The sequence below is a fragment of the Triturus cristatus genome, chromosome 10, assembly GCF_964204655.1.
Source record: "Triturus cristatus chromosome 10, aTriCri1.1, whole genome shotgun sequence".
NCBI classification, from domain to species: Eukaryota; Metazoa; Chordata; class Amphibia; order Caudata; family Salamandridae; genus Triturus; species Triturus cristatus.
This window is the reverse complement of record NC_140593.1, coordinates 79,416,155-79,430,295: the sequence shown is the minus strand read 5'-3', so window position 1 is coordinate 79,430,295 and position 14,141 is coordinate 79,416,155. Positions and strand designations below refer to the sequence as shown.

Here is a 14,141-nt window from a genome sequence, read left to right as displayed (position 1 = left end):
CCAGTCAGAGAGAGAATAAAGTTCAAAGCCCTATGCATATCGCACCAAGCATTTCACAGAGCGAGCCCGGAGATCAACCATTCTCTTCTCTCCCCTTACTGTCCCGGTAAAACTCTTCGCTCCACCAATGCATTTCTCGCCGTAGTTCCAAGAATTAAAAAAGCAAGAGCAGGTGGTAGGTCCTTTTCTTTGAACGCTGCCAGACTCTGGAACTCCCTTCCTCTCTCACTTAGATCCAACCCCATCCTTCTTCACTTCCGCAAAGAACTGAAAACATTTTTATTCAGAAACTAATTTCCTTCTATCTCCTGTTTCTAATCCTTCTTGTCCTCTCTTGGTCCCTCCTCAGAGTCTCTTTCCACTACTAGCGCCTGGACGCCCGTGGGCAGCAGAAGCGCTCTATAAAAATCCTTTCATTTCATTTCATGACGATGGGGAAGATTCAAGCATGTGAATCTATAGAAGATGTCAATACTGGAGAACCACAGTGTACAGGTAAGTAACTTGTTTTTTTGTGTAAATAAAATTTGTTCTCCCACTCTTGATGGAAGTAGTATGTCTTACACCTTGTTTTTTTGGAGGGACCAGGCTCTTAATCCACGATTGTAGTTCAGGCTGTAAACAAGAGTAGACAAGTTGGTGAAGTCACCAATCAATCCCAACATGTGGACACTTTTACTGATGTTGTATTTCAGGCCATTTGTGATTAGCTTCCATGCTGGTAAATTAAACCGCACCATTGGAAAGTTAGATGAATAACTCACATTAGCTATGTTTAATTATGAGCATTGGATGACTGTTTTTCACAAATGACCCTACATTTGATTCACCATGACCTAAAAAGAGCCTAAAACTATGAGTTGTGTGGAGTTTAGCCGAACTCTCTAAATAGAGAGAGGAACACAATTTGCACCACACAAAATACCTAATTCACAAAGGTGAAAGTTTAGCAAATCATTTGTGTTGTCACTGGAAGCCTTTTGTATTAGGAAAAGTTTTCAAACCTACTCTGGATAATGATATTCCTTAACAGCTGCAGATCTGATAACCGGGTCTGGTGGCTCAGTGAGCTAATGCATCCACTGCAGGGGTGTAGGAAGGTGGAATCTGATTGCATGGTTGCCCCCACTTTTTTCCTGGTGTTTGAATGGTTTTTGACTAGTCTGACTGGGATCCTGCTATCCAGGACCCCAGCCTATCTGCTTACTCCCTTAAATGACATGGAGTGTATATTAGATGCACTAGTGATTGGATACTGTGGTACCTTATGAGCCCCTAGTATATGGTACCTTAGGTACCAAGGGCATAGGTACTTCACATGCCTACCAGGGGCTGAAGCATGTATTATGCCACCCCTGGGAAGCAGACTATATCTGACACCACAGGCCTGCTACTGCAGCCTGGGTTCGGTAGTGTTAGCACTCCTCACTGAGGTATAGGTTCCCTATATCTCACCTTGCGCACACATATAAGCCTATCAGTCACCCCTAAGGCAAGCCCTATCAATCCTGAGGACAGGGTGCTTGGTTTACATGTGAGGGGGTGCCTCTGCCTGAGCAGGGCCCCTCTGCAGCTCTGAGTCTATTCTCTGTAGCTGTTTGTGGATGCGGTTAAACCATATACTCTTAAGTACATTATAACCTTGTGGTAAATGCGAACTCTGGGATGGCTGCATCAAAACATGTTGTGTTTGGTGTCAAACGCTTTGGAATCATACCCCCACACCAGTAACTGGTGTGGGAGTATGATCCCATCCTTCTAGAGGGGTAGACATGTACCTACTGTGGAAACACGGTAGAATCCTGAAAGAGCCCTGGCATCACAAACCACCTTCCAGACAGGATTTAGTGTATTGTGGCTGGGTGGGTGCACTCCTAGAGTGCTTTGAAGTCCTGCACTGGGGGAGCAGTAGGCTCCTCTGTGCATATGCCAGCTCAAACCGGTTCAGGCGCTACCAGCCCCTGCTCTGGCGCAAAACTGGACAAAGGGAAGTGGGTGTAGCCACCCACTCCCCTGACCCTCCCAGAGGAGTGGTCATAGAGCTAGTCCCTCCCTTTCTTTTAGTATAAGATCGGGAACCCTTGCCATTGCAAACTAGATATCCCCGGACGACGCTCTGAAGAAGAATCCTGGACCTTCGACGTTCCACTACCTTTGGAAGACTGAAGAATCTCCCTTGGAGGCAAGGAGTGACTCCCCCTGCTTGGCAGGCACCAAAACTTTGAATCAACGGTCGCAAACTTTCCCGCTCCCGCCGGAGTCTGAAGTCCCTGCAGCCCCGGAAGTGGATTTCCTGACTTCTCGACGGCCATCGTGACTCCCCAGCAGAGCTGAGGTGAGTGGACCCCACAAGTGACGAGGAACAGCAATACCCAGGTACCGTGCACTATTTTCGAGTGCAATCCCTTCACGACGTTCTACGAACTTGTGCATTGGACCACGTGTAGTCCAAGCCTCCAGCAGGATTTGCACTGAAGATCAGAGGTCTACCTCGTCCCGAGTGACCATGGGCTCCTGTGAAGTGAATCCTCCCGAGGCGTCTTCGCGATCCCTTTCCCGCTGGCTTGTGTGCCCTCTGAAGACTTTCCTACAGAACCAAAGGGCTCCCCTGGTTGCTCCAGGCCTGCCCTGACTTACCCTTGCTGGGTGAGTCCCTCGGACCTTGCTGGTCTGCACCGCTGACTTTCTTCACATTCCACGAGACTTGCTGTTGCCAAGGCTTGTTGGCTCCCATCCGGTTGCCGACACCTCAGTAAGCTGCAGACTTCGTGGGACACTCAGAATCCAGCTCCTGGTCATCGTCGACGCCTCCTGGACCTCGTGGCTGAAGAGTCAAGACACCCGTGATCACCTGAAATCACCCGACGACTGTGGGCATCCATCTTCCTGGGCCCGGGTCACTGGCAATTGACTTTGAACACTGTCTCCTCTGCTTTCAGGTCTTCCTTCATCTGAATCCAGCCTTGGATTCCACCGGACACTTCTCCTGTCTTCACAAGCAGCAAGTCTTCTTTGACTCCCATTGAAAACGACGCCGCGACCCGACACCAAAAGACACCTATGCTCCCGGCTTCCCTGGGTGAGGTAACTCGTGCACTCCGGTGCTCCTGTGTGTGTTGGCTCTAGAACTACTTACCCTGTAAGTGACTTGCTTGTAGATTCTCCCGAAGTACCCTAAAACTTTAAAATTCCAACTGCGACTTGCTCCATTGAAGTCTATTGAGATCCGCGGCTGTGTTCTCACACTGCATGCGTCTCCCGTGGGTCCTTTACTTACCTGCCTTGGGTGGGTGGATTAGTGAGGCCCCAGCACTTCTGAAGACCTTAGGCCTTCTCCCTTCTCAAGTCGTTCTTCTTATACCTCTCTTTTAGTATATGGTCTGGTACGCCCCTAGGGCCCTAGCCATATAAGTGCTTAATTTGTTGTGAAACATTGATTTGTGCATATGTTCCTTACTTCTAATCTCATAAAGAGATTAGTAGAGTGTCTAGAAATAAATACATATATATTTTATATATATACCAGTGTGGTGTCCTTTCATTTGGTATTTCAAGAGATTATAAGGTAAAACAAGCTGTTTTACATTCCTCAGAGACTTAGCCCGAAGGCTGCTCTCCACAGCTACCACAAGGATAGCTTTCTTTAAAAGGTTGCCTTAAACCTATCTACCATAAGAGTCGAATTGGACTGGTGCAAGGTGGCCACTATAACTAGTGACCAGCATATGCCAGGCCAACTTCTCACAAGGGGCTTGTGTTTGACCTCGTGGTCACAGGTTCAAATCCCGGCGGGTCCAATCAGCCTTCGATCCATCTGAGGTCGATAAAATGAGCACCATTGAGTTGGGTAACAAACATCTGTTATTCAGCGCCAAGATACCCCGTTAGGGGTGAACGTGTGCTTAACAAATACACATGTTGCGTTATAACCCTGTGACATTTGATCTATGGCAACTGGGATCACCCTTATTGCAACCTATCAACCTCCTAGACTAGATTATTCAGTCTCCATTTCCTTGGTATCGCCTATTTAAACACCTACCTTCACCTGTATTTTTGTGTCAACAAGTTCACACATACATAAGACAAGTAAAAATTCTAAAAATTATTCCAATATCTACATGCTCTCTTTTTTGCTACGTAACATGAAAGCAACAGTTATAAGAAAAGATGTCATGGACCTGTCCGAAAACCTGAGTTGTAAGCCAAATATTTCTTCATTGGTTGAGGTGTGACCTAGGGCTATCTATGCCGTATATGCAAACTCCATATTGCACACGGCTGACTGAGGCAGGGAAAAAACGATTATCCTGTTACACTTAGGACTGAAAATGTCTCGGTATCAGGATGACCAATTGTTCTTTGACTGGCCCTGTTGCGAATAGCCGGATCACTGAGCACTGCTGCTCTGAACTGTCGCTGTGCTCTACTCGTTTCTTAACTTCATCAGTACACCACAGGCCACAGCTCACCCTGTGAAGCACTGAAGGTGGCAACGCCATCGCTAGAGAGGAGGTACCCATTGGCTGAACCTGGTCTGAACCAGAAAACCTGGTATCAATCCCGGTTCCCCTCTTCAACAAACTGTATGATCCTGACTTTGTGGTACCCATCTACGGCTTCTATGCAGACTACTACAATCACCCCAAATACCAATGGGACATATAGAGCTGTTCGAAGTTGTCAGCCGACTGAAAATCATAACATCATAAACTGTATATCTGTCTCACACCTTATTCACCACACTGCTACGCGCTGCGTCCCATAGCATGATAACGATAACCGCACCTTGGTGTTCATCAGGCAAGACAAGGAAACACTTCCCACATAGCATCTCAAACCAAAGAAAACACTTCCAACCACCCACCCTACACATGCCATAGCTTGCTAATCACGTAGGTAAGTGCTTCAGTGCCACTCATGAGTAAGAGCTATAAAAATGCTGCAGCAGAAGGCCTCGGCTTTCTTCATTATCAAATAAAGTAAAACAAAGGGAGAAAAGTTGTGTTACAAATATTACATATGATTTTCTTTCATGTCCGGGCCTTTCCAGACTATTGAAACAAAAGGAAATGGCCGGTATTTGGAAAGGTGACAATTGTTTTTTTAATTAAAAAGCACTTCACTCGGTTCTATAATACATGCTTCAACTCTGCAAAGTCCACTTTCAGAAAATGCATTGTTCTTCGCTGTTCAGCAACATACTGTCTGCTAAGCCTTGCACTCGCTGCACAGTCCTCTTCTACTTCCAGTAATAATCGAACTCCACTCTCTTGGCAGCCTCTTATTTCCTCAAAACTTTTGTAGTCTACTTTACAAGGGCTTACTTTACAGTCTAGTTTTCATTAACTCAATTATGTTCTCACACTGTGCTTCACTGCACAGATTTCAGATGCCAGCATTTTCTGTATCCTATACTAAGTACATCTCCATTTTGTCAACAGCCATTCACTAACAGTACAACTGCCCGCGCTGCACAATTGCTGCATACAGGTGTCAACCTCTTCAACAAGGTTTTGAATGCGCATGCACCAATCTGTCTGTGTATAATCCCAATTATAATCAACAAGGAGGGAGAAAGAAGGATTCGTCATCCATTCAGCTTCTTTACTTGAACATCAAAATATCAAATGGGGAATGGATCACTTGACCGGAGTAACCAGGGTTTTGCGATATTCGTATAGTTTACCGATAAAAACCCTAATTCACAGGTTGGAAAAGCGGTATATCTTGATTCTCCGCTCTGTTAATGGTAACGTGACAGCATCATCATAGGGTTATATTTATGCTTCCTCCACCAGGAGGTTTAACCACTGGTTATTGCAGTAGTGATCAAGAGATAGGTGATTGTGTTGGAGTGAAGTGAGGTAAAGTGTTGTTAAAATCTCGTACAGCCAGAACGTACTTTTTTTTTATCAAACTGGATTCGAGATGAATAAAAAATCTTGGTGTGCACAGGAAGACTAGTTATGGTCTAGTGCACTTGTAGGTGTCCATAAAAAGGTCGACATGTTTCAGCCCTTCAGGTGCCCCTAGGGGTCAAGTGGGCTTTTCATCAGGACCTAAAAGTGAAAGGGAGGCCGTCTGTTGTTGAGGTCTCGTGTGAAAGGGGTAGATTGTCCCACTCGGCAATTGTTCAATTAAAACCTTGAGTCCCTGGGTTTGGGCTTCTTCCGAGCTGAGTGTCTGCTCAGTGGCAGTTCAGCACAACTTGTGCTAGCTCTTCCTCCACTGGCCCGGTTGTATACAATCCCAGCCAGGGTGCTGCACCTGCTCAAAATGTTGAGGGCTGCCAGTACATATTTGAATTTATTTTACTTGTCTTCATCTCAAAAACCATTCTGCTAATGTTTGAAGACACCATTTTTGTCTATTTTTGGAGAGTGGAGTCGGAGTAGCATCTAAAATATGCACAGTCCTAGAGCCCACTTTGTGTAACCAACAGCTGTTGTTATTTTGTTGAAATGTACACACTTTGTTTATCAAAGGTTGAAAAGATGAGGTTATACTGCAGGGATTCATAACTGTGGGACACACTTTTCTGCAGCAAGTAAGCCATTGACATATTTAACACAAGGAACAAAGAATGTGCATTGCTGAATATGGCTATTCATGTAATTTCCTTGGCCCTGCACTAGGAAGGGCTATGCACCTCAGTTGACAATTTACTCAAAAATGAAAGGCTTATAGTAAAATTAAGATAATACATTGTAACCATGACCTTGTGATTGCAGCCTCGGGAACATGTGTTCTTTGCCTAGGACTGGCCCAGTTTTGTCCGGTAGAGCTTAGTGGAAAAGAATGACTCTTCCTACAAATAAAAGAATACAGCACTTGCACACTGTCCTATGTGGGATATAAAAGTGTGTGTTCCAGTCCAATCCAATTCAATGAATAAACCATGCCTGGAATAAACATTAACAAAGCTAATTGTTTTTTGCAGCTGAGGCAAAATGCAGCACTGTGTTAACACAAGCAGAGCTAGACACAAAGGAAGAGAGTGGATGATCGAGAGACTGGGAGTGACAGGTCAGAGGTGAGGGGCCTGTTTTGGGAGGTTCGGGTCAGTGCATGTAAAGCGCTTTGATTTCAACGTCCGCTGCCACTGCACTTTAATATTGAAGTAAGATATAAAGCACGGTGGCAGTCACTGTTAAAATTAAAGTGCCTTGCATGCACTGAGCTGCTTTCACTGACTACCACGTGGAGTAAAATTTAAAGCGTGGTGTAGTCATTAAAAACCGTTCAGTGCAGGCAAGAATCTTGGATTTTAACATTGACGGCCACTGGGATAGCTGCTCAGTGCCTGCAGGGACCTTGGATTCTAATGTCCGCTGCCACCGCACTTTGTTTCTGAAGGCAGATTTAAAGCGCAGTGGCAGCCGATGTTGAAATTAAAGGGCCTTGCATGCACTGAGCCGGTTTTGCTGCTGCTGGGCCAGGGGCCAACTTACCAGTCCTGTGCAGCTTCTCCGGAGGATGAAACGGCAAATACAAAGTGCGATGCCAGCCTGGAAAAGGCAGGTGGCGTGTAACTTCAGGAAGAACCTCACGTTCTTTGGTCTGCCCAGCCTCAGCTAAGCTTAGTTCAGCCAATCTGAGCAGCTGGTTTGGGTGACGGTGGGTGAAGCCTGATAGCCCTAAAAGACAATGAAGGGATACAAAATAAATGCTAAGAATTAAGTCTTTAAATTACATAGCGGGCACGAGCTACTCCCAGCTCGTGATCGACCAGATGGAGACCCCTGAAGTACACAGTTTTATGGTTAGGTGGTAATTTTATACCGTATATTTTCTTGGTAACGTTTATCCAAAAGAAAAGTAGAGACTTTCTCCAGGTGGAGAAAATAAGACCGAATGATGATGCTATCCATTATTAGTACGTCAGTGGTGACCAAAAAACATACCGTTGACTGAACATAGCTGTTGAGGGTCCCAAATGAATTTCTAATGAGATCCTCTTATGGATTTTGGTTCCACTAATTTTTGATATTTTGAAGTTCCTTTCAGACCTAACACCTAGCAAACATGTTACTCCAAAAGTGTTTGCATGAATGCCAGACCTCATTTAAGTGATCTAGCCATGACAATGACACTGTGTGCTTGCAAAAATAAAATATTTTTAAAAATGTCATCAAGTGGCTTGGTCATATTACGGCATACGTCTGTGTATTGCTCTTCTTTGGGGACAGTCTTATGCCATTGTGTGAATGGGCCAATGTGGACAGTGGATTCTTTCTCAAAATGTATTTAACATTTGTATTTTTGTTTCCAGGGCTGAACATTTGTTCTATTTTTTTTAATCTGTGATCATATATTTTTTGAAAAACTGGTTTTGAACAGAATTAAAAAAAAAATATATTTTAATTTAATGTTTCACACACATCTAGCAGCTAATTTACGACTCCTTTTTATACAGCTCTGAAATTACATGGAGATGCTCTATACATTTAATAATTTGTATGCATCTTATTGAGTGTTTTTGGTTATGTTTTTAATACCTAAAAATAAATTTTCATTTTCCTTTACATTGAAAGGCCGGAGATATGTTTGTCAGAGCAATCTACTGGTTGGTTCAGAAGATGAAATGCAGAAAGAAGCCGCTGGTGATGAGTCAATGAGAAATGTGAGCATCAGACGGCGACGTTCTACCTTGAGAGGTAGCCGAGGAGAGAGTTCCTTTGTTGGGATACTGTCCCCTCCAGGCCATTCCACATTGGGTGACTTGTCACAAATCCATGGTGAAAATGAGCAGACTGGACAGGGCGTGCCTTTGGATGACCTATGTCTTGACAGTGTTGTTGTGGAAAGTGCATCGTCAGATAAATGCCCTCTTGAAGAACAGACTGATCTGGAACTCTCACTGGCTCCCTTAGATACTTTGGCAGAGGTCAAGAGCTCCACACCTCAAACGAGACGGAAGCCAGCTGCTAGGAGGGAGCGCGCTGGGAGGGAACGTGGCAGGAAAGGGAAAACGGATGGTCCAGTTATTGCACCTCTGAAAAGACCCTGGGAAAACTCAAAACCAAGAGCCAGATCTAAGAGCAGAGAGCGAGGAACTGGAAAACAGACTGCAGCTGGCAAGGAAAAATTGGACATTTCAGTCTGCTCTAATGATGCCTATGACTTTGTTGCGGAGGAGAGTATCCATATCACCCCATTTCGACAAGGCAGGGTTCCTGAGGAAAGTGTAGTAGCGGAATGCCAAAGCAGTAATAGTGATGAGACTGAATCGGAAGAGGATGACAGTGTGTATGTGCCTTACAGCAAGAAAGCCAGGAATAGGCTAAGTCTAGAGGAGGAGAAAAGCCCAGCAGCGCCTTTAAGGCCAAGATCTAAGAGACAGCCAGCAAAAGCACAGCAGCAGTCCCTGGACGAGAAAGAAAACAAAAAGAATGTAAAACCTGCACTGAAGTCTGGAGTTGGTAAGTGGAACCTCAAAACAAGTGGATCCTTTTTTAATATAGAAATTCTTTGGTGACTTGTTACTCTTACCTTTTTTTAAATCTTATTCGTATTTATAAGTCAAGTCATTTCAGTTTACCAGACCAAATTCAAGGATATTTTACCTTGGACCCACAGGTAGACATGCAAAATGTTACCCTCAACATGTAACAAATCATTTTTAAGGAGTAGTCAATTTGTGTGGTTGGGACGCACAAGTGGGAAGATTGCAGGCTGGGAAGGACTTGGGGCTGCATTTAATATGAGTTCCTCTTTGTGTTGGACTTGGATGTGAGTAGTGATGGTTAGGCTTCATATGTTAGGAATGAATAACTGAAGAGGTTAAGGCAGGCAAGGGAAACCTATTTAATGATATACATTGAAAAACATTTACATGCAAAGCACATTATTCTCTTTTAAAAAAAACAAAAAAAAACAGTAAGTACATAAAATTGTAATTTGCTTGACTATTTGGAATCACATTTCCTCTTTTTACGTCTTGTCTGAAAGCCATATTAAGCAGTCAAGTGTTGACTTAGACTTATTTTGTATAAAACCAATAATTAGGTTAGCACAGTCCTTATCCATTGTTAATCTTTATTGTCAATCACATTTTTTTTTATTCAACTGCTATTCTCCATCTTATTTGTCCCTCGCATATATAGCATAGCTTCATTATTTCCTTTGCTTGGATGACTTGAATACTTACACTCCTTATATTCAGGGAACAGTTTTTTCTTTTGCTTTCAGCACTCCAAAGAAGTGTATGTGTTTTATTTTCTCCTGCTCTCCGTTGTGTACTGCTTCCTCCTACTCATTCCCTGCATCATCGCCCCATTGTTTTTTTTTTTAATTGGAGATAAAATGACTACTGCTTCATTACATATGCTTGTGCCAATGTTAAGTCCATAGTGGCATGCCACATGCATTTTGACGCCTGCACAAAAGCACATCACACAATTTTATTTCTCTCTGGTGCTCTTCATTACCTGCTATAACAATGTTTGCTCTTTTTACTGATGCAGAATAGCATTGGCAGAAACCAAAGTTAAAGTTTGCTGGCATTACCGTTGCTTTTTTAAAATTTTACTACTGCTCCTTCACTTATCCTCTTTTCATCCCCCAGTCTTCTGTTAGATGTGTCTTGCCCTAGTTCAAATTCCCAGTTTTATCTCGGAGGCAAATTCTGTCCCTTTATCAGTCTGTTTTCTGGAATCCAAACATATCTACATTTAAATGTTTTTGTAATTTTTTTTAATGAATTAGCATTTCTATCTCCTCTCAGTAATATATGTATCAAATTGGCGATTTGCGCTGCTTGACGTTCAGTTCGAAGGAGAATTGGGCAAGCAAAACTTCCATTGCCCGTAAATGTTATAGGTTATGAATAGACTGAAACGTGAGATCCTCTATTAGATGAATGCAATACACATTTATGTATTCACCTCTTGGCTTTAGTAGGGAGTACAACAGAATGCGCGCTAAAATGATCCTACGGCAGCTCTTTTGATTGATTGTCTGTGCCTCATTCGGGCTTTTATTACAGGGATTCCGTAAATTGTTTTAGTTAGGCAACTAAAGTGTCCTGGTTGTGATGCTGACAATTTTTCTAGCTATCGTAACCAGGTTTAAAATGTTTTAAGGACACGGAGCCGAGGAATATAATGTACTTTCTTCACTCTTTATTACAGCAGCCAAGTAAATAAAACAAAGATTCAATTTCCTATAACACCTTGGGAAAAAGTCAACAGTAAATCAGTTTCCAGGATCCTTTGATAGTCCCTCGTTGATTTTGCCGCCTCCTCTTTCTTCCTGTGACCAAAATAGACTAACAACCTCTTCACTCTTGTTTAGACCCATCAAACGATGAATGATAATAAACATAAGCGAATGCACATCTATACCTGCAACTTAATGACCGGTTACATGAAATCCAGAAACAAACGTCCGCACATTATGCATCAATCCGATATAAACGAAATACTACCAGAAGTAGAGCACCGTTATACCACCTTTACGAAGACTCTCATCCCAGGGTGGGTGTGTAGAAAAGTGCCCCTTTTTGCATGGTCACCTTTGCCTGGTAAATTATGTGATTTCGACAGAAAGTGCACTGGATTCCTGCCAACCAGGTCCCCAGTGCCAGAGCTCTTTCCCAAAACTGTACAATTGTTCCCCCAATCGGCAAAACCTTTAGCATCCTCTGTAAGTCCCTAGTAAATGGTACCCTGGTACCTAGAGCCTGAGGTACTAAAGAGGGCCCACAAGGGCTGCAGCACAAATGCCATCGTTGGGGACCCCTCAACAAGCACATGCAAGACTGCCATTGAAGGCTTTGTGTCTTGGTGCAGACAAAAGTGAAAACATGACAAGTCCCACATCCCTGTGTGCCATGTCCCCTACTACTGTATGTAACATTTGTAAGTCACCCCTATAGCAGGCCTAGCAGTCCTAAGGCAGGGTGCTGAATAATATATATGAGGGCATACCTGCATGAGCAGATATGCCCCAGTGCTGGTCAGTCCTATTACTGCCAGTACATGAGACCAGGGAAGCCATTTCAAGCCATGTGCTGGACACTGGTGAAAACGAGTTCCCCAGCTACACGATGGCTTCATTAAAAATAGGGTTGTTTGGTATCCAACATCCCATATTGGTAAACCCACTCTGATGCCAGTGTTAAATTTGCCAATAAATACATGCACCCAGAGGTCGCCTAAGAGTTTTCCCCCCTGTAAACCTACCAGCCTCTGGTTTCCTTGCTGACCGTTTTCTGCCAGTCTGCCATCTGAGATGCTGTTCTGACCTCCTATGGTGAGAGCCTTTTGCTCTTAGGACACCCAGAACAAAAGCCTGTCTGGGAAGAGGGTGTAACACCCCCTCCCACAGGATGACCTGCTGATTAGCCTCCTTGGGTCGGCAAGCTTCAAAGAGCTGTTGCCTTTGGAATGCGAATCTGGCTCCCCTCACAAGAAAGGAAGCTGCCCTCCTTTGTCCAGGAACCCCTTGGCATCTGGACCAGTGTGAAAATTGGCTTGTTAGCTAGGCGTGCCACCTCCAGGCTAGTACCACCCCTAAGGTGGGCTACTATGAGGTGGACAAGATTTTTCAGAAGTAGCAATCTTTCTGATGACATACTTAGGAATTCTAGGACAGGGTTATGCCCACTTCCCACAGGAAGTAGTCATATAGGGGACGTAGTGACCCCAACGGTCAGTAGCCAATTGGGTACTACCCTACACTCCCCTAACACACCTAAATTCAGTATTATGGGGAGTCCCTGGCACCAGTGAAGCAGATCCTGATGGTCTAAGAAGAGAGAGGACACCAAAGAGCTGAAGAAGCAGCTGAGCTAGCACTAACCCCGTCAGCCTGTCCTCATCCCTTGTCGAAAACTGCACCCAAGTCTACTCGTCCTGCAGCTGCTGACTCCAGAAACCTGAGAGGACCGCCTGCCTTCGAAAAAGACTCAAGACCTCCCATGAACAGCAGACCTGTTCTGAAGAAACTCCAAAAGAGAAGACTGAGGCCTCCAGAACTGCCAAAACCTGACACCCGAAGTCAGCACTGCACCTGTTGGTTCTGGCCCGAGTTGAAGTGGGCCACCGGTATCAACAAGGTCCCCCAACCCTCCAGAGCTCAAATCCATCATGTTTTCACCCCTCCTGGACTCCCTGATGTCACCTTCAGCCTCTGCACGAAAGCCCCATCAACAGCGCGGTAAGGAAAAAGACACCTATGGAAACCCCTGCACCCATTGCCCTTGGGCCTTCGAGAAGAGGACCAAAGGCGTCCACCCATCCCCGAGCATTGCCAGGCCTGAGCTCACTCACTAGTTCAGCCCGACTGGCCTGCTGGCCAGAGCCTGCAGCCTTTTTTGCAGTGATCGATCTGCATTGAAATACATAGGGCTACTGACGCCGTTTGAAGACTGCTTCTTCCGTGCTGCTGGTGGTGCTCTTTTGGTGTTGCATTTGACCTTGCCCACCACTCACCTTAACTCCTGGAGATTGGTTTTTGTAAGTCGCTGATCTACACCTGTTTGCAGAACTTGCTCTTCCTTCCGTAGGATAACATTGCAGAACTCCGAAATCGCACTGTGTCCATTTTTTAAGTGAAAAGAATTTATATTTAAAAACATACTTACCTGAACGATTTTTCTCTGATGCCTAAAAATAAAGCAAGATACTTGCCAATTTTATAAATTGTTGTGGATCTTCTCCTTGAGTTGTCATTTTTTGATCATTGTGTGTATTTGCAAATGTCTTGCACTCTTCTGTGTAAAGCCTGAGGCTGCTCTACCACTGTACCCCCCCCCCTCCCCTAATGGAGCAATTTGGGTTTGCGTATAGCACGCCCCTGTCCACTCATAAGGTAAATCCCTGGTCTCTTTACACGGTATATCAGATTCTTGATACATCACATAAAGAGCCAGCTTCCTATAGGGTGTAACTATATGCAATCATGGTTAGGTTAATCCTCGTCTCATTTTACTTAATGGAATTGAAACTTTCTGTTGCGATAGCTAGAATATTTTTCATTTTATGTCCGGACCAGAGATGAGGATTATGCTGGTTTAAAGCTTCTCCACAACCAGCAATGCAATGTGAGGGACTGGCTTAAAGTAAAACCTCTTCAAGGTGGGATCTGAAAACCAGCCCGCTGCTTTTAGGATATCTTCCAGGTTATCCCCAAGA

General features: G+C 44.3%; 1 protein-coding gene across 4 annotated transcripts in view; it reads left to right on the top strand.

Moving 5' to 3' along the window:
* Positions 1-14,141, top strand: part of SGO1 (shugoshin 1) — a 283,917-nt gene that overhangs the window by 201,663 nt on the left and 68,113 nt on the right. For all 4 annotated transcript variants that reach the window (XM_085630467.1, XM_085630468.1, XM_085630465.1 and 1 more), the window contains exon 7: positions 8,538-9,425. In XM_085630467.1, the coding sequence (XP_085486593.1) occupies positions 8,538-9,425 (888 nt within the window). The remainder of the gene's footprint in view (positions 1-8,537; positions 9,426-14,141) is intronic.